We start from the raw sequence: 21,239 nt of genomic DNA on the forward strand, positions 1-21,239 counted from the left end.
TAAGCTCTAACTGCAACCATGAATTGTTATATTTTGGATGCCAGCCGTCACCATCCTCGTCATTGGTGAATCTCTTAACTCAGAAAGGACTTTGGCCACTAGGCAGAGGGGGCCGAAGAGGACTGTTGCCACCACGACAGATTTATTATCGTTCTGCTGTGAAGTGTTGGTTTCGCCCTAGCGTGACGCATGTGAAGGGCCACACGGTGGGCTCTACGCTACAGCTGAAGCAGGTGGTTTAACCTAGTGCCTGGAGGTTGCACTACAGAAGATCTTCGTTTTACTTATATCCTCAGTCAGAAGTGACTTTTCCTGGCCAAACAAAGCCTATCACTCTCCCTGTCTGCAGAGGGTTGCAGGATGCTGACCCCTTGCAAACAACAGAGGTCTCTGAAGAGGGAGAAGCCATTCCGAGGTAACCTGCAGATCAGCATTTGCAAAGGAGGGGCTGAAACAGCTGTAGAAAAAAATCAAGTGGATTTAGAATCTGTTTACATCTAAACTCCAGACATTTGGAGATGGAAGGGTCAAATACTTACTGCTAACAGAAAAACGGCCCTTGAAACAAGAAAGGCATATCCCAAAATGTATCTAAGTAAGCAAAAGCTTCACATGGACACCAGAAAACGTATCTCCAGTCTTTCTGGGTGCTCTGCCGTTTGGAAGACGGACAAAGATTTGGAAGGAAGCTGATGCACTGAAGGGAAAGCCAAGTGCAAGGAAGAAGAAGAGAGCAGTGGGTCAGACGGTCATGGTTGTCTGTGTTGAGAGCGAAGGGCAGAGGACAAGCCCGGGAAAGCACAGGGGAGAGGTGGAGACCCTGCAAAGGATCCCCCTATTAGCTTCTATGGATCCCACTTTCTCTCCAGAAAGTCACGGGCAAGATGTCATAGAGATGAAGGCTGTCAGGAAAAAGCGAGTGTGGAGTCAGACCTGGACACCAGGTTCTACCCCACCAGGGCCAGCCAGCTGACCAAAAGCTGACACCGCCTGGCCGCCACATTCCATGGGGAGAAGGGCGACTTGGTACAAGAGGACGACTGGCGCGTATGAAGTGGAGCAGGCACCCGTGTCACACACACATTCCACGGAACAGGCTCAGAGCCCGTGCAGCAAGTGAGAGCCGAAGAAGCTGCAAAGTGAAACACAGCCAGAAGATTCTTCCTACCCAAAGTTTTCCAAGTTGTAAGGTGGACATAATTTCAAGGTCTACCAAAATAAATGATTTGCAGCATAACATACAGCATTATCATAGGTACTCCAGGGAAATAAAAACCCAGGAAAATAATGCCACTATTGGTAAAGCCCTCTGGTCAGCAACTAGGAGATAGATGACTAACAGCACTCCACACGTGAACAGACTGTAGGAGCTTAGTGGTCCCTGGCAACTCAACACACTCTTTCAACACTGTCTTTTTTTTTTTCTTTTTAATAGTCATATGCTTTGTTTCCCAATAGACAATATGAACTCGTTTCCTTGCTCTGTTAGGTAGCAATTTGATGTACCCATTCTCTACACCCACTACACCAAATATCCAAACAGTTTCTAACATAACTATTTCTCATATACGGATTGATCTAAAAATACGCACAAGAGAAAAAATAGAGCCAGCTCTTTTTCTCTGTAGGTAGTAATCAAGGTGATTTGTTTGGTTAGTTGGGTTTTTCTAAGTGTTTTTTTTTTTTTCCTTTCCAGAGAAAAAAGGTACCACTCAGTGTAAATGTCGACTTCTAAAAAGAAGTATGTACTTTTTAGACAAGAGGAAAATACCCCTGATGTAGGAAGGAGGGAGGTATTTTTACGTTGATGAAACATTGTTCTTTTAAATGGCAATTTACAATAGTCTTAGAACATGAGTCATAAAAAGTTATTCACTAATAATTGTAGCAGAGCTTTGTGTCCCAGGCAGGAAAAAATGTCTAATAGAACTGCAGATTACCTTGCAAGATAAATACCAGAATTTGTCATCCAGCACTTATTTACCACCTACTGAATGAAAGCCTACAAAGTTATTCTAAACTGTAGAATATTTACCATGTCAAAGGTCTGTTCAATGATAGTTTATGACACAAATGAATTTCTGAAGATCAAAAATCCACAGACAATTTAAAATTTAAAAGTCAATTAATCAGGTTTATTCCCCACCACTAATCACTGTTTCCCCTCTAATTTAAAATGTCTCAGATTGATGAGTTTAATACCTTCACAAATATTTTCATTATATGGCTTTATTTTTTTTTCCCAACTTATCCCTAATATCCAATTTTCTCCAAAAGTAACACTAAGTTTCGCTTCCCTATTTTCATAGCCACGATCCTGATTCAGCCTCCTCACTTCCTCACACTGGAGTTCTTTCATTTCTCCAAGCTTTGCATTTCATAAAATCCCTAGACCGTGATTCTTCAACACCTTTTTCGCTACCCTGATTGAGGACCTCATCATTTCGTTCCAAAGCCTCTCCACCCTCCAGAGCACCGACTCCCCTGACTGACTGCCCACACCCTCCAGCTGACGACTTTCAGATGGAGACAGCTTTCTGGATTATGCTCATGCCTTCCTCACGTCTTGCTCCTGTTCAGCTGTCTCTCTACAATGTCATGTGCCTGCTCTCCAACACCTCCCCTGTTCCACCATCACTTCTTTGTGTTGTCTTCCCCAGTATTTGTTGAAAGAACCTTTTGTTATGGAACCATGTCAGAGCGTGCACATTTGAACTACCTTCTGAATTAGATTGTTCTTCAAAGGCAGAAACTATGACTCTTCTTCTGTATGCCTCGTGGTATCTAATACATAGCCCCGAAACCAACTCTACTCAATCGATGATTATTGATTGAGGGATGAAGTTGTGGGTTTCTAGCATCGACTTGGATTGTATATATCCTGCTGTGGAGATAAAAGGTTCTCAGACAAGGCCTTTCTAATCAGAACAGTACTAAGGTTGTTGTCTATACAGGTACAATCACATGAGGAATGTAGGAAAACAGTCACTCAGTTCTGCTTTTCATATGAACTAGCCTGTGCTTCAGTTATTTTGACATTTTAGATAAAAGGACTGCGGAAGAAACCTGTGTAAAGGGATAAATCTTAGATATCTGAAAAACACTTTCAGTTCTTGATTCTATTACGAATATTTACAAATAAACCAGAAGTAGTCCAAAGAATCAAGAATTCCAAAACATTTACATCATGTGTGCAAATCCTGGTGTTACTCCTGTCGTTGCAAACAACAAAATGCATTGTAACCTGAAATTCTCTCTTGTGTGTATGTATATACTGACTCTGTTACATTAAAGACATTTGAATTTGACCATCAGATTGTTGATTTGTCAAACCATTCTAGTCTTTTTCTGATCTACATTGATTTCTTTACATTCAGAATGAAACTGTGTGTGTTCGGTAGTGACACTATGGTCTGAAAGTTTCTCTTCATAAAATCTCCTCTAAAATGCAGACATCACTAATGAACAAAAAGAGGAAAATACAAAGCCATTTGGATATTAGAAAAATGTCTGTAAGAGTATCTGCTGAGTCAAATGCCTAAATGTCCTAAAACTGAATTAAAGCGTCCCTTCTCCTGTCTATGTTCCCTAGACTTGGATCCTGAGCAGTGGCATAAGCTTTCAGAAGCCTGGCAGCAGCGCACGACTCCAAGTTTCCTGCCTGACAGACGGAGGTCAGTCCATCTGAATGAGAAACCAGTGAATGGGGACCAATTTCCGCATGGCACAATAGCTAAGCTTTCCACAACCACGTGGGAAAGAAGTCCAAGGATATGGAAAAGTCTTGGTAAAATTCTGGGGAAAGACGCCAGGAGGGCTCGTTATTTGAAGCAAAATTTGATGGAACTGGCTCTCAAACATTAACGTGTGTAAGACTTTACATGGGGCACTTAATAACACTGTGGATTTCTAGGCCTCCCTCTTAGTGAGTCTGGGGCCAGCTCCACAAATGAGCATTTTCAACATGCTCACCAGGTAACTATGATGTGGGAAACCACAATTTTGAGAGACAATGATCTACAGGAACCACCCCGTACTTCTTTTTCCTTGAAAGTCCTTTCAGTACTATCCTCTCTAGAGGTCTTCAGGCATCTCTGAGGAAAATTTGGAGAATTAGGCAGTAGGTCATTTAATGGAACAAAAGAAGGAACGTCAAGATCCTACTCCAAGTTCTTCGGTTCTTACTGACATGAGAGCAGCACCTATGCTCTCCACCCTACACACCCACAACCAAACAAGCAGATAAATGACAGATTGGGGGGAGGAAGTTCAAATGCAGCTGCAAACAGTCCCTGAGTTGTGTACACACACACACACACACACACACACACACCCCTTAGTTCTTTGAGTCTTCCCAGCACAAAGCCTAGTACATGACATAGAATAGACATCCAACAAACATTTGCTGAAGGCTAAATAACTTTAGAGCAGTAAGTCACAGGAAATCCACCTAATAAGTCAGCAGGGAGATCACAGGCTGGCCAAATTGGCCTAGTTAGCCCCACAAGACAGAACTGAAAAGCTCCAGTGTTACTGGCTGTGAAAGAAGTAAAAGAATGGAATGCTAAATACATACAAGCAATTATGTTTCTAAGTCATTGTTTTCTTTCTTCTCACATATACCCACCAACATATAGATAATAAACAGAGATAGACAGATACAGACGGATAAATAGATAATTGCATAAAAATGCATTCATGCCATCATATACATCTTTTAAATTATTTTAACCATTTTTCCCCTTTGTTTGGCTCACCGTGGATAAGCCCCCAGAACAAATAAATGCTAACACCCTAGTGTATATTACTTCATATTTTTCTCCCCACACATATGATCTTAATCAGACACATGCAAATACAGACATAGATAGGCACACACATGCACAGAGGGAGAGTTGTGTAATCTATACACTTTTCTGTATCTAAATTTCTCACTGAGTAATACCACATGGACATCCCAAAGGCATCTGGTTTACCTCTAGTTCGTTCTTTTTAATGGCTGCATAATATTCTGTGGTCTGGGTTATCATAATTTATTCTACTATCTGTTGATGGGCTTTCATTCAGTTTCCAGTTTTTTGCTGCTACAAACAATGCTGACCTAGAGATCCTTGCCCATGTGCCTTATATGCTGATATTTCTGTTTCTACAGGAGAAATTCCCAGGAGTGGAAATGCTGGCTCAAAGAGTATGTGTATTTTTAAGGTTTAACAGTTGTTGCTAGATTGCTTTCTTTAAGGCAGTAACATTTCACGTTTCCCAGACAGTTAATATTTTAATCAAGACAAATTTGTGCTTAGAAGGCAGGGAATCCATAACCTCTGTGCCAATCCTCTAGTCTCTGCTAAACCTCTAAGTTCAGCCTATTTTTCTCTGCTCCTCCCCCTGGCTGACCTGACCACACCTCCTAAAACTTGGGACTCTGATGACCTTTGCTGACCCATGAACTCCCTGAAATTATATTCTAAAGTTGGCATATTTTTGCTTTTGTACCTTTTCCAAAGGAGAAGTTCAATGGCTTTCATCAAACTTCCAAAGGGGTCCATGACCCAAAAAGGGTGAGGAGTCACTCCTCTGGAGTCTGCAGGATAACAAGAGGATTGGGATATTGCTGATGACATGATTTAATTCTCCTGATGGTAACCCCCCCAAAAAAGTGGATTTTATTGGAGAAGCTTTCCTGTGTCCACGAAACAATCAAAAACATTTTCTCCACATTATCTTAAGAAGGAGCAAACTCTACAAAAGGTTTACAAAAGGGCACGGGTGCTGGGGAGTTATTTCCAAAACCAGTTAAAAGATCATTTCTTCCCCAATACATAGTTTCTCAGAGCAGCTGGTATTTGATCTATGTAAAGGGAAAGAGAGTCATTCTGGGCTTCCATTCAAAGAACAGGTAAACATTTCAGCGGAGAAAGAGAGGGGAAAGCTACATAGAGCACAGAAAAAAATAACTGTTTGCAGAATTTGGGAGAATATCTTCTGAGGAAACTCAATAAACACCTCTAAGTCAGGGGTCGTGTTCCTCCCCAACGCTGCTGGCTTCTGTCCACGCACACCTTCACCCCAAGAGCAGGCAGTGTCTGGCCAAAGGAGGTATTCAGTAAATGTAGATTAAACCAATAAATAATTGAAGCAGCTTCATACAGAATTAAATTACAAAAAGTACATGTGGGTCCTTAAATGAGATTTCTTTGCTAGTAAAGGTTTGAAATCAAAAACACCTTGATTTTTCTTGATTTGTAATTAATGCCAAGAAAAAATTAGAAAAGCATCTGTCTGCTTTGCAAGAAAGTATCTATTTCTTCATTCCCATAAGACTCCTGATTTTCATGACATTATTTTCTTTGTTTCTACTTCATTTCGTACATTATCACCCTTACCCTCAAATGGTATAAATATAGTCCTGACAATTGCTTAGCCTGGTTATTAAGTAATAACTGTTACATTAATAAGATCTCTAGCTTCTAGTTTAAAATTTAAAACAAAGGATAAAGAAAACAGCTATTAAAAAAACGTTAAATTAATTAACAAACTGCAGAGAGAGTAAGGCCCATCAAAACAGGTAAAGCTTTAACGATGTCTCTGCTCGTTATACTGTGAAATGAGTAATCTGCCCTCTGGAATAGGTGATATTTTGAAAAAGATCTCATTACCTCACCTCCAGAAATAATACCCTCTCTGTTACACTTTTTCACCTTAGCTATTTCCTAAAACATATGGAATGACTAAAAGACACAGGAACTGCAGAGCTAATTTACATGATGGGAACTAAGATTGCAAATGGTGCAGCTGTTTCAGTGTCCGGCAGTGAATTAAATCATACTTAGCCATCGATAACAAAAAAGAAAAGATACTTCACGTTTTCTCAGTCTTTCAGATTTTCAAGGAGACTATTTTCTGAACATTGTCTCTCCAAGTTAGCTTTATTATATTATTATATGTATGTATATATATAAATATATGTATATGTATGTGTGTATCTGCATATTATACACAGATGTATATACATGTGTAAACATATATGCACAATGTATATATGTGCATTACATGCATATACACACATACAAACATTTAATATGTATTATATGTAATAATATATATAGTATATATACATACCTAAGACTTTAAGCGATATTCCTGTAGAGAATAAAATATTCTAGAATGAAAAGTTCTCTCAGAGCCTTGGAGATTATCCAATTCTAAGGAAATCTTGCAAAGTACATAGAAGAAACACAGTTAAGATTTACTTTCATTTTAATTTTAATAATTTATAAGCATTATAGCCATTCTAGAGATAAAGAAAAAAATCTGTATAAGGGCTCTAAGATTGCTTAATTAAAAATAGGATAGGAACCTTGGTTTCGCTATTCTTCACATCTTTAGTTTAAGTAAGAATGTGAAATTTGGTATATTTAGTTGCTTGGGGTCTAAAAGTACCGCATGCTTAGGAAGCTAAATCTGTAGCTGAAGAGGCTTGTTAAATTTCCCTTAGAAGGTATTTGCAGATTATAGATTCCCTTGAAATAAAGACAATTTCATAAAAATAGGAACTCAGAGTGTCAGTCAAATGCGGCTTTGACTTCCCTACTAGTTAGGACCAAATTTGTGTCACCTTAATTTCTGACTTACTATCATCCTCATCCTTGACTTCAACAGAAATCAAGAGAGGTGAGGAGGGATGAAGGAAGGGAGGGAAATTCCAACTGCTCTCCTCACCCTTTAAAAAGTACAACCAATATTTTCCGAAGCTTAAGTAGAGATCTCATTTCAGAACACAACACAATGATTGTTGCAAATGGAAGCTTTTTTAAAGAATGAAGCCATCATAGTCATCTTTCTGCACAGAATTTCTCGAGCCAGTTTCCATCTGTACAAGGCCCATGCAGAACTCCGGCGGGAGATCCTCCTGAAGACAGCGGACGCTATAAGCAAAGTTCTGAGATAACGTGAAATGATAATTAGACCAAATAATTTCTGGCAAAAGAAAACACAGGTACTTGACAAGAGTTGAAAGATTCAGGGCACTAATCAGACCTACTGTGTGCTGCTGGCTACTACCAAGAGGACTTTTCTGAATCCGACATTGTACTATAAACTTGGTTTTGTTGCCTGATTCCATGCTGAGGCAGTGACCTCGGAGGGAAGCAAGGGAGAAGTGCTGGACCCAGGCCCACGTTCCCTCGTTCTCTCCTCCAGCTCGTCTGACCTCGGTGGCATCTCCCTGTCCTCCCGCTCATTGGGCCCCTGCTGGAGTCCCTGACGAAGCCTCTGGCTGGTGCCCTCACGGTGTCTTCTCCCCCGGCTCAGAAGGGCACTTCTCGCCGAGGTCCCACCGCTCCTCCCTGCCCGCGCACCCCCCTGGCTCCCGGGGCCCATTATTCCTCGGTGGCACTGCCCCTGCCAGCTCCTCAGCAAGCACCCTCAGCGTCTCTCTACTGCCTCTGCGCCGGAATGTCTGACCCCTTCTGCGCCACATGAGGGACTAAACTCCGCTTCTCTCCCTGCCCGCAGGCACACCGTGGAGCTGGCAGGGGCCAGCAGGATGCCTCGTGGGTTGGTCGTCTCTGCTTCTCGCTGCTCTCCACCGACCTACCATGCCTCCCCCATCTTCCCTCTGAGAGACTTCCACCGGAAGAGACGGGGGAGGGTCACGTTTCAGTCTCTGATTTTTTCCTGCCTTTTTTCTACAAGTTACCATGGCCAGAAGGAAGGATAGGCGTCCCCTTCACCTGGGACCATATTCCCTCCTTCTCAAAGTGGGGTTCACTCTTCTCCTTTCTCTGGAGCCGTTAAGTGTGAGGTGGTAAAGCAGAACATGATTTATAGACGAGAAAGATGAAAAACACATTAATTTCATATTTTTAAAATAGTCTCCTCATCACAGCTGTTATACCCATGACCCCAGAGCCACAAAATTGATAGGCTATATATTCAAATGCCTGATTAAAAGGACGAGTAATCTGGCTCTGGCCCACAGAATAATAACAAGTAGCCCATGGCCTGCCCACCCCCCAGAGTACAGCACCTCCACCCTCTACCACCAGCTGTGGGCACAATGGGCAGGGAGCCAGGATGAGCCGGGAGGGCACCAAAGAACCACTCTGCTGGGACTCTGAGAACAGATGGAAAGAATATGGGTCATTTCAGAAGGGTGAGGAGTAGAAAACCAGGCCCCTGTGATGAAAGGCTCTAAAACTCCATCATGACACAGCAAATCAAAACATCTTGGTTATTTTGCTGTCTGTCACTCCTGACATTTTTGCCTCTTACATCATTTTATCCAGAAGTAAAACAGAAAAACAACCTGACTTGTGGGAGATGGTGGGGGTTAGAGTTAACATCTGCACAGCATGTTCTGTTCCCTGAAAGAAATGTGCCACATCAAGTGAATTAATATTTCTCCTTTGAAGTACTTATTCACATTCAGCCCTTCCTATATGTGAAACATAATCTCTCATCATTTTCACTGCCTCAAAACCTTGAAAAGAAACATGCTGAAGCTTCTCCCTGTGAACTTTTACCTTTACATACATGAGAAAGCGCTTATTGTGAGAAATAAGAAGCATCGCCCTAGGATCAAAATACAGCATCAAATGGTGAAAAATCAAAAGATGGGAACTTATAAAGCTGCCAAAATTAGGTTCAAAGAAGATGGAAAATTAAAAAGCAAATATGAAAGGCTTCTTGTCCGAGATCAGCGGAATATAAGAATTACCAACGAAAACTATCTGGAGAGACAGTCTTCCTGTTTAGAAGTATGAGGTTGTCGCATGAGATAAGGGACGGTAAGAGGACCCAGCAAGGAGCAAAGAATCGTCAGCTAAGATCAGGAAATCGGAAAAAAAAAGATATGCATTTAGAAATGGGATCCACAGCTGGGCAGGATGCAGCAGGCCACTCTGAGATCCCATTATGTACCTGTCTGCAGAAAAGCACTCAGGCCTCCAACTCCCTGAAAATGTTTTCAAACATAATGAAGATACACACAGCTCTCTCTCTGCAGCTCTTGTCACGGTTGCAATTTTGCCTATGTTCGTTAATTTTTTATTATCGCCCTCTCCCCAGCTAGACCACAAATCCCCTGAGAGTGAAGGTTTATATGATTCTGCTCACTACAGCATCCCCAATATCTAGCACAGAATTTGGCATATCATTGGCGCTGGGTGGCAAATGAAATTCAGGTCAAATTTATGATCGGGTTGGGGCCTCTGGGATGAGATTTGACACATACACAGAGGATGCTCTCCAAAGCAGTTCTCCAGTCATCTTTAGACAATTACTGATGTTCCCTAGTCGTGGATCTGTTGCTTTGAAGGCAGTCAGTCCTCAGTGATACCCTATTAAAAAGCAACTGCAACCTGAGAGGAGTCCTGCTTTAGGTGATAACTGAACACCATACTGGCTGGTTAGATGACAGAGAACAGAGAGAAAAAAACCCTGAAAATGGAAGACAGAATGAGGAGGAACAGAAAGGTACCTAGGGCAAGCCAGAGAAAGGGAATGCTGGTCACAGCCCTACCTCCTTGACCTTCCAGAGGTTTATATTAGACATGTGTCTTCATTCCTCCCGCAGAGATGTGTAACTATTATGTTTCCCTAGAAAAAAACCATGTCACCTTCTCACCTTACTACTGTCATATATCCTGTTCCCTGTGCACCATGTTTTTTATGCCCCCAAAGAAACATGGAAGATTAAAAAAGAATTAACATAGCTTACAAAATGAAGACTCAAGATTCCAGAATAATCTGTATTCAATCCATCATAATTTTCAATTTCATCTTATCAGCACTCATAAATCACACACACTCCATTTAAGAACCCAGGGAGCCCCAATTCTCCATTATTTTCAGCAGGATTGCAAACAGCTAAGCCAATCACGTAAACAACCAAGTGGGAAAGTTCGCTAACGTTTGGTCTTTCAGCAGTGCTTTTCAGATCTGCCCTACAGAGACCCAAGGCTTCCTAAGACATTCATCCCAAGGCCCTAGAGGGGGAGGATGGGGAGAGGCAGGGGGAACATGAGAGGGGGGTTTGCACCCCCTCCCCTTGCTAAAGCTACAACGGCCCTGTTTTGCTCTCTTTTCTATGAAGGCTTCCCCTCAAAATTCCATTTGAAGAACCATTTCCCCAGCTTTATGAAGTCCACAGACTCCTGATGGAAAGTACTCAAAGCATCTGCGCCTTTTCTGCCACAGCCTGAAAAAAGAAACACTTGCTACGACATCATGTGAAAATAATAAGTTTTAAAAATGTCTCTCCTAAGGGGGTTTTCACCTCACTTAAGTTTTCAAAGTTTAGGGACTGCCCAACTTACAAAGAGTTTGTGTTCCAGAAGTTTAGTTTACCAGGCAAGGCTTTGGAACTCAAGGCTCACCGCCCCACAAAAACAAGGACATCATGCTGGTCCCAAGGCATGCAGTGAAAGCCTGATGCCCCACGTATGAAGTACAATGTTACTAATACCACTAGAAGGAAAAGTCTCCACTTTTGCCCCTTACGGTATGGGTCACTGTGGGCCAGTGGGGGCACCTAACCTCCAGTTATGCTATTCCTTTGAAGCAGTTCATCCTGTGAGATGTGATGGAAAGGGAGCTAGTGACGAAGGAAGGCTTCCCCTCCCCCCGTTGTCTGCAGAGTTCCAGAGCCATCCATAGCCAGCGCGGTCAGTGGCTGCCCAAGGGGACAGGCACCAGTTATCTGCGAGCTGGATAATGCCTGTAAGCCACCGCCTATCACCAGCTCTGAAAAGCTAACTCATGGTTTCCTTGTTTATTCTCCGGTATTTCGTATCATTTTATTATGACAGTCGGCATCTAATATAGATCCCAAAAAAGCTTGAGAGGACCTAACACTCAGGCAAAAAAAAAAAAAAAAAAATGCTGGCAATGTTCATAACCCTCTGAAAAAGAAAGAGACCGAGACAGAGAAGAGAAAAAAGGAAAAGATAACAACATGTAACTATAAATAACTTCCTAGGTTGGACTGAAAATTTATTTTTGTTTTCCCTTCATTTTGGCTCATTTGGTAAGCTAATGAACTAGAAGAAAAAATAGGAGTTTTAACCAAACAATTCTAAAGGATCTCAGAATTTCAAAACTAGGAGTAATGAAGAGATTTGGCTCATTTAGCATCACCAGTTATCAAAACAAGTAAATAAAATGTTAATAGTCAATTTTCCACCAAAACTGTTGAGCTGTTCAGAATTCTTTTTTTTTCCTAAAATGATTAAATTGTGCACTTTATTTTATTTTTTAAATGAAAGCTTCTTTATTTATTTATTTATTTATTTTTGGCTGTGTTGGGTCTTCGTCTCTGTGCGAGGGCTTTCTCTAGTTGCGGCGAGTGGGGTCCACTCTTCATCGCGGTGCGCGGGCCTCTCACTATCGCAGCCTCTCTTGTAGCTGAGCACAGGCTCCAGACGTGCAGGCTCAGTAGTTGTGGCTCACGGGCCCAGCTGCTCCGCGGCATGTGGGATCTTCCCAGATCAGGGCTCGAACCCATGTCCCCTGCATTCGCAGGCGGATTGTCAACCACTGCGCCACCAGGGAAGCCCCAGAATTCTTGATATCAAAACTCAAAGGGAATGCTCTACCACAGAACCAAATCATTTAATAGGCTAACAGTAAATGATTTGCCAGTAATGAGTACTACCATTAGGGTAGATATCTTTCCATGTCTTTGCAAAAGGTAGAAACACTCTAGAAGTATTTTAATTGCTCATGAAGAAGGAGAAGGAGGAGGAGGAGGAGGGAAAAAAAGAAGAAGGGGGAGGGGAGGAAGGGGAGAGAGAGGACTTCTTCCTATGTGTGACTTTTGCACTTTATGCGAAATTCTACCTTTACATACACTGCCCTATTGGCTTGTACTGAAAGCATCTGCTTACACATCTCCTTTTCTAGGTGCTCTCTGAGTAATGTGACCAGAGTACTGGTTGAGATTGTGGACACTTGGGGCTCACAGATCTAGGTTCTATTCCAAGTTCAATTCCTTGCTAAGTTTGAAAGGGTGAGTTCTCTAAACTCTCTAAAGGTTGAATGCTTCATCTAAATAGGGATAATAATAAATACCTGTCTCATAGGGCTGTTTGAGAGGAAATGAAATAGTACATGTAAAATTATGTGCCCTGAATACAGCAAGATTGACGATAATGATGATGATGATGGTGGTGATGTCTTTCCCTCCCCCAACGCCTAGCACAATTCCTTGCACATAGTAAGTAGTCAACACGTGTTTCTTGAATTGAGTTGAATTTCCCCATGCCATCTGTCTGATGAAGTCCTACATTTTCTTTCTGAAGATGATTTTTGAGCAAAATTTTACAGAAAATCTGATGCCTTCACCTGACCACTGCTTGGAGACCCCACAGCGCTTTGTGCCCCTCTATGAACTCCTGTCCCATGAGCCCAGAACTATGTGTGTGCTCTGCCTTCTGAAGTTTGCAGCTTGCTACCTACCTGAGGGAGAATAAAATCAGCCTTTCATGAAACAGTAAGCTCCTTTTTTCTTTGCTTTCCAGAGGTCAGGCATGCGGCAGGAAAACAATAAATGCTTGTTCCTGCACCAAGTAGACGACATCTATAACCACTAACTGAACCCAAAGGGAGCGGCATGCTCTCTAAAGGAAGGAGATAAGGGTTCATATCAGATCCTCTGTCAACCTTCAAGGCTCCGCTCAGACCCCCCCGCCAGCACGAAGCATAACCAGACCAACCCATACTCGCCCCGCCATTTCTGAGTCCCTATTTTAAATTAAACATAGTTGCTCGAGGTGGGGGGGTGGTATGTTAGTCCTGTTTCCTCAGACACCCCATGAACTCTGTGAAGAGAGGATTAACTAATTATAAATTCTATTGCACAGAACAAGGACATGTAACAGGCAGGCAACAAATATTTGGTTGCTTGATTTAGTTCTGTTTTCCAATGTGCTCGAAGTACTTCTCCAGAATTACCTAATTAATCCTAACTTGATGAGAAGAAAGGCATATTGGAGCTGCGCAGACGGGAGCCAAGTCCTGGCACCCTCCGCGGTGTGAATGAGCAAGGGGCGTTCTTGCTGGCTCTGCAATAGTGCCTCTCTTTGGCCAGCACTCAATTTTTTGAACTAATAGCTTAGCACACGGAAAATTAGCATTTTACATAAACCGAAAACTAGCTGCCAACCAAGTCTTCATGGCATTGTTAACCAACAGTAAACCCTACTCGGAGTTTTTTTCCTCTAATTAAGTGGACTGAGAAGTGGTCCCAAGTCCTCCAGAAAGAGGATGGAGGGAACTACCATCTCCCCTGTGATCAGATAAACCCGCGTGGAAATAATTAGATCCGTTGCAACTGAGAGCTGACTACTCTCATTACGAACAGCTACAACTGACATTTTCAAAGAGTGTCAGCTAGACACGTCCCTCCTTCACGAAGTCTGCTCTTCTCCCTTTTTCACATCAAGGATTCTCAGGGACCACGGTAATCATAATCAGCCTCCACAGTCATACAACCTTTTTTTAACTTTTCAACATGCTTTCACACCTAACTACCTATTTGACACCTGCAGCCACCCTCAAGACAGGTAGACAAGATCAGATAGACTGTCTCACTTTACACCAGCACAAAGAATCCCAGTGGCTGGCCCAAGGCCACAACCAACGAACAGTGGAAGGCGGACCTCAACCCAGCCTTCCCTCCCCGCTCCTCAGTGTCGTTTTACCTCGCCGCTGACCACTGGGCTGCCACGTAGCTGCTCAGCACCGTCCTACACCGTGGCCGGCACAACAACTCCTCTGAAAGAGAGCACCCTAGGTTTCTCAAGAAGAGACGGGGTGTCCCTGAAGAAAACACTGCCATTCAAATCCCTAGTCTTAACCGATGTGTTTCGCCATATTGAAGGCACGTTTCCATCCAAAATGGTTGACTGGGAGCCAATCATGGTGTTCTAATCTTTGTTCATGCTGTCAGCGTGACATATGAAAGAAATATGAATAAAGTGACAGGATGAAAACAAAGCTAGTGGCTGGTGTGAGATACACAGACAGGGTGTTAGCCCCACACTCACTGCAGTTGGGTCAAGTTAACACCTCTTTTTTCCCCTACATATGCAGTGTGGAAAAGCTATTTATAAAATGTTTTTAAATATTTAGGACCAAATAAATCAATATTGTTGGGAAACACTTACTCTGACCAGAACTCATTTACTTGCCCTAGTCCCATGTGGATAACAGAACCGAGAATATCAGGATTATCCAAGACTGGGAATAAAACAGACATTCAGCACTTCTGCCCGGACTGCCCACCCAGGCCCGCTTTCAGTCTGCACACCGGCTGGTGACCTGGCATGAACAGAACGATGACCGAGGAGTGGCCTTGTGAATAATATTTAGAACGAATGTAACAAAAATAGGCCTTTCAGAAATTACCTGACTCTGCAATTCACTTTGCTGCTTCAGGCGAAGATTTTCAGGTGTATCTGCCACCGTGGTGAAGGACTGCTTTGGGTAGTGTCTGTGGAGAAATTTTTTTAAAGAACATAATTAAAATATTGTGACACAAAACAATACTTTAACACCAGTTGTTTTATTCTTCCCTTCTATCCCAATGGAACAGGTGTCTCTCCTCTTAGCCAAGGTCACCTGTCTGTTATTATTCTGGGTCCCAAGCCCTCCTCCATTCTCATGACCCTCTATGACCCACTTGTCTCCCAAAATTTCACCCTAGGCTTCCCTGTTCTATGAGCTACATCCCGTCAGCATCCATGCACACTCAAGGCTCCCCCGACTTCTATCCCTCCCTCCACCCACACTATTCTAGCATGAGGTCCAAGAGTCTGTTCTCTCCTTCAGCCAAACTTCCTTACAAAGAGGACTAAGCTCACTGTCTCCGCTCATCTCTTCCAGCTCTCTCCTCAATGCTATGCATTCTAGCTCCTGTTTCCAGACGTTTCTCTGGTTAAAGCTATAATGGCTTCCTGCAGCACAGAGGATCCAACAGACATCTTTTGGGCTTCCTCTTGCTTAGCCTCTCCTCCATCCTCTTCCTCGGTGTCTTTGTCCCCACACACTCCTGGCCAGCTTCTCCCCTTCTAGCTGTTCCTCCTCTGTCTCCTGGGGGCTCCTCTCTGCCCATCCTCCTTCAGGGTTCTAACAGGCTTTCTTCTCTTCTCAGTGTACGCCTGGGTGATCGCCGGGGTGATCTCATTCATTCTCACAGCTCTGGGTATCCCCTATAACCATGCTGATCACTTCCAAATCTACAACTCTAGCCCAGCTTTCCCTCCTGAATTTCAGAGCCACTGGCATTTCCACTCGTGCATACCCCATATTCACCACACATTCAGTCTGAAATCCAACAGTCCATCATCCCACCACAATCCCAAAACGATTTCTTCCCCGTGTAGTCTCTCTTTCATTAATCAGTGCCCAGCTGCCCACACCAGAAACCTGGGAGTAATCTTGACTCCTCACACATCTAATCAATCCATCGCCAAGTCTATTGATTTTATCTCCTAAATATGTCTTGATTATATTTACTTCTCTCCGTCTCCACTGCATTTTTTCATTTTAGGCCACGTTTATCTTTTAGGTAACTACAACACTTGCCAGTCTTGCCCTTCCAATCCAACTCGCCAAAGCAAACTTTCCACAATGCCAACCTGATCACCTGACTCCTCTGAGTAAAACCTTTCCATGGCTTCCCATTGATCCAAGAAAAAAGTCCAGCCTCCGGTCCCCCAAGGCCCCCACGATGAGCCTTCTGCAGACTTCTCGCTCACATCCACGCTCTGGCTGAGAAGTTCACCCTTCTCTTTCCCACCTCTTCCCCTGCATGCTTTACCCTGGCCTGGAACACCCCACTTCTCTGGCTAACTCCTCTTTATCTCTTAGGTCTCGCCTTAGATTTCACTTTCTCCAGAAAGCCTTCCTGGTCTCGCAAATGTGTCCTGGAATGTACTTTCTGTTTCATTATAATATCTTTTCGTATTCATTTGTATGTTCCTATTGACATGTCTCTGTCTCACAGTACAAGGAAAGTTCCGCGGCCACAAGAACAGGCTATCTTGTCCCTTGTCAGAGCACATTCAGCACCTACCAGCATCTGGCTCATATGACTTCAGTAAATATTTGTGGAAAGAAGAATAGAAGGGAGGGAAGAAGGGAGGGAGGGAGGAGGGTAGGAGAAAGAGGGGAGAGAAGAAGCCACATGACTACAGTGCGTGTCAGGCTACAGAAAGATTCACTGCATTACATCATACATAATGACACATATGCAAACACACAAGCCCTCCTGGTGGTGAGGTGATGGCGTCTACTCCCACGTGTGGTTACGAACACCAGCGACTGCCTCTGCTCCCCATGCCCAGCCGGCACGGAGGGTACATCTCCGGCTGCTGTGACTCTATCACCACAAAAGCTGTGGAGCTCAGAGCCGCCCCTCAAAGAGCCCCCACTCCCTGTTTCCTTCTCCCTGGCCCCTCTCCTTGGTGATGTCCACCCTCCAAATCTTCCTGTGGTTTCTCAAAAGTCCTCTAAGCCTCACTATTTCACCATAATTTTCTTGCCTTCTTAGAGCAGATACAAACCTAATTTAAATTTTTTCATGATAACTCAGGGTCATCTAAACAGACATTATCAGATCATGATACAAAGCAGTAGTGCTTTCAAAGTTTACAAAGGTTGGGATGGCCTAAATCCCATGAGATCGTTGCACTTCTATGTCTGTTGGACTGGCAAAGAGATCATTTCTCACACACAGCAGTTGGCCTTGCACAGCCTTCTTCCCTTCTGGTTTCCTTCTTCTATCCCAGGGTAAGTAACTAGAGAGTAGTCAAGTTTAGTGAAATGTTGGTAAAACTAGAGTTACTGGTTCAAGTGAGGAAGCTGTAATAGGCAAGGTGTCTCCCTCCCTTTATCCTGAAGTCAGAGACTTCGTGTCAGCTACACACTATGGGGGCTACTTCTTTTTCTTTTTAATTTATTGAAGTATAGTGGACTTACAACATTATATTACTTTCAAGTGTACGACACAGGGATTCGATATTTTTATAGATTACTTGGGGGCTACTTCTGAACTGTGCTCCAGACAGGTGAAGCTGGACAGACAACTTCAGTGTGTTTCAGAATGTTTGCAACTCAATCTTGGAAAGCTGAACTTCATTGGACTTTAAAATGTAGCCATTATGTATGTATTGCTACACTTTAAAGCTAAAATAACAAATTAGCACTTTTTTTTTTTTCAAAATACATTCTGTGGAATAAAGTTTCACAGAGATTTTCAGGATTTCCACAATGTTTAATTCAAAAATGTTATGTATGTATTTTAACTACGTTTGAAACTGTAATTAAAATCTACTCTCAAATATGTTACAGAAAGTTTAACCCGTTGAGACTGTACTGTACTAACTTGCAGGTTAACTCAGTTTAGGGGCAGACTTTGAGGGGACAACCTTCTCCTGCCATTTATGTTTAATTAAAAATTATGTTTAAAAGCTAAAAATTACATTTTAAATTAAACACAAATTAAATGTTAAACAGAATTTTTAAGTAAACATAATTTAAAAATTAAACAGAACTTTTAAGTAAACAGCATTCTAAGATGGAAAATTGAACTGTTGGGGGGGCGCAGGACATTCAATTTGCAATTGCTTCTCTGTATGTACATGAACTTGGCCCACACCAGGCCAAAACAATGTCTACTTGGATACTAACAAAACTTCACTTGCCACTCATATCTCCCATTTTAAAGTTATCATTTCATGATAATAATCTATTCCCACCATTTGATTTTATAATGAGAAGAGGTGATAGATTTGAACTTACAAAATACACGCATATAAATAAAACACCACTTTAACACGTTTGATATTGGGAACCCATACTAAGTTCTATTTGGAACAAGGTTTTACACTGAAAAGAAAAACAAATTGAAAAGCTTCTGCTTTTTACTTTCTTTCTTTCTTTTTAGAGGACATACTCTGCTCACCTGACGGCCAAAGCAACAAACATACTGACATGCTGAGCATACTGAGGACTATAAACAGATTGTAATACTTGGCACTTTTTCCAATATCCTTCCCAATCCTAAAATTCAATGATTTTGTAATAATGGGTAACATAACTTTCTCTAAAGATGAATAACAAGAAGAAACTATCCAAATTTTTGATCCAGAAGAAAAATTCAACTTAGTATTAATAACCACAATAAAAAATGCCGAGGAAAGGAGGAATTCATATCTGAAACTACTAGGGAGTCATGAGTACTATAATGGATTAAAACCTAAGGCTTTGGGGACCAAAGTTATCTTCAGAGCTAGCAAAATTCAAGTGACTAGGGTCTTGGGAAAAAGTGCCTAACAATCAAAAGAGAGTGGAATGGTCTCATGAGTTGGAACCATGAGACACAGGAGTAGTAAATGTAATTACAGATGTGGCAGCACACACTATTTACATAAAAAATAATAATTACAACATCTGGAGAAACCGAATGAATTTTGCCAAAGTGGACACATCTGAAAATCCTGGATTTCTCAACATCATGTCCATGTAAAAATGTCCATCTAAACTAATCTGACGACATTCTGCTCTGAAGCCATAGTCTCAACTCCCACCCACTCACCACCCCACCCACAAAAGAAAAACAGACCCAGAAATAAACTGAGGGCTCAGTGGTCCCTCATGGGATCATAGGAACAGAGAAGCAAAGCATTTTAAAACTAATTGACGGTACCATACAGTTAATTCTAGCTCTACACAAATACTGCATTTAAATGATTGTAGAAGGTCTTCCTAAAATAAATGTCTTGAAAAGAAAGCTCCAGGAAAGATGATTTCTTCACTAGGCTTCGAGGAAGAATGACATTTTCTCCTTGTCCATATTAGGGGACAGAACTTGGGGCATAAGGCATGGGGGCATGAAAAACGCATGTTCAAAAGGAATCAGGAAAAAAGTAAAAAGAAAAAAAAAACAAAAGATGGGGTGGATAAATTGGTACATTAATATATTTCCTGGATAATAAAATATAATCATGGAACTATGACAAATAACACATTGGGAGCTGGTGGAAAGATCTGAAGAATATCGTGAAATGTTTAAGCATCATAAACAGAAGCCTCTTAGCTGAAATATGCAGGAATTGGACGAAGCGTATGCGTCAAGATTAGGCTGACAGCTGCAACAAATCCAGATTTCGATGAAATGCTACATTAAAAATAAATAAAAAGAGAAAGAATCAAGATAATCACAGAAGACTACAACTGAAACAGCAAAGTTAGGTCACAAAAAGAGGGCTTCCCAATTTTTTCATCTCTGTGAGATTCAGTCTATAAGAATATAGGAAAAGTTGTATGTAAACCAGGAGACCAGAGCTGGGCGGAGTGAGGAAAGCAGTGTAATAAGCAAATGGCAACCTCCACAGAGATAGTAATGAGACAGAACACAGAGAAGAGCAAGAATCCAGAACCTCTCACTTTTTATCCAGAGCCCAGGGGTCACGAGAGCACTGGAGCCAAATGGCCTGGGTCTGGACCTGGCTTTTCCACCTACTGTGCGTGCGCCTTTGGGAAGGTTTCTTAATCTCTCTGGCCTCAATTTCCTCATCTGTAAAATCAACACAATGATAGCACTTGTTACGCTTGTTGCAAAATGAACACCTGTAAAGCATTTCAAACAGTGTCTGGCTCGTCATAGGCACTCAATCAAGTATCTATTATTAATAACAAAAAATATTATTATTACTATTATTTCTACTATTACTTTCTCTTTGCTTTACTGCAAAGTGCCTTAACCTCTGTGTCTCATTGCCTTCATTGCCTTCATCTATATAGCTTCTTGCTAGAGACACATGAAAGAGCTTTATCAATGGAAAACTACTATAAATGTGAGATATGAGTAAACCACTTAGATAGATAAAGCTAAGATGGTTATGAATTTATTTACTGTAAACGCTGTAGTAATACAATGGTTCTCAAGCACTGTCCCTGGAGGGTAGCCAGCGACAGGCAATGTCAGGAGACATGTCTGGTGGTCACAACCGGGGGAGGCGGTGAGGAGACAGGTGCTATTGGCGTCTCGTGAGCAGGGGCCAGGGATGCTGTTCCACCTCCTGCAGTGCACAGGACCCCCCCCCCCCAAATACCCGCAGTGCTGAGGCTGGGGACCCTACATAATAGATCTCTAACATTACAGGAGGCCGCTAATTTTAAGACGGCTAGCTGTTTCCAACTGCTAGCTGTTTCAAGATTTTCCAAGAGATCTT

At 42.2% G+C, this 21,239-nt stretch overlaps 1 protein-coding gene across 1 annotated transcript in view; it reads right to left on the reverse strand.

Annotated features, from left to right (window-relative positions):
- NEBL (nebulette) overlaps window positions 1-21,239 on the reverse strand; it is a 340,699-nt gene that overhangs the window by 201,931 nt on the left and 117,529 nt on the right. Inside the window, exon 3 of the mRNA XM_068538594.1 lies at window positions 15,409-15,493. Coding sequence (XP_068394695.1) covers window positions 15,409-15,493 — 85 coding nt within the window. The remainder of the gene's footprint in view (window positions 1-15,408; window positions 15,494-21,239) is intronic.

The sequence above is a fragment of the Eschrichtius robustus genome, chromosome 1 (genome assembly GCF_028021215.1).
Source record: "Eschrichtius robustus isolate mEscRob2 chromosome 1, mEscRob2.pri, whole genome shotgun sequence".
NCBI classification, from domain to species: domain Eukaryota; kingdom Metazoa; phylum Chordata; class Mammalia; order Artiodactyla; family Eschrichtiidae; genus Eschrichtius; species Eschrichtius robustus.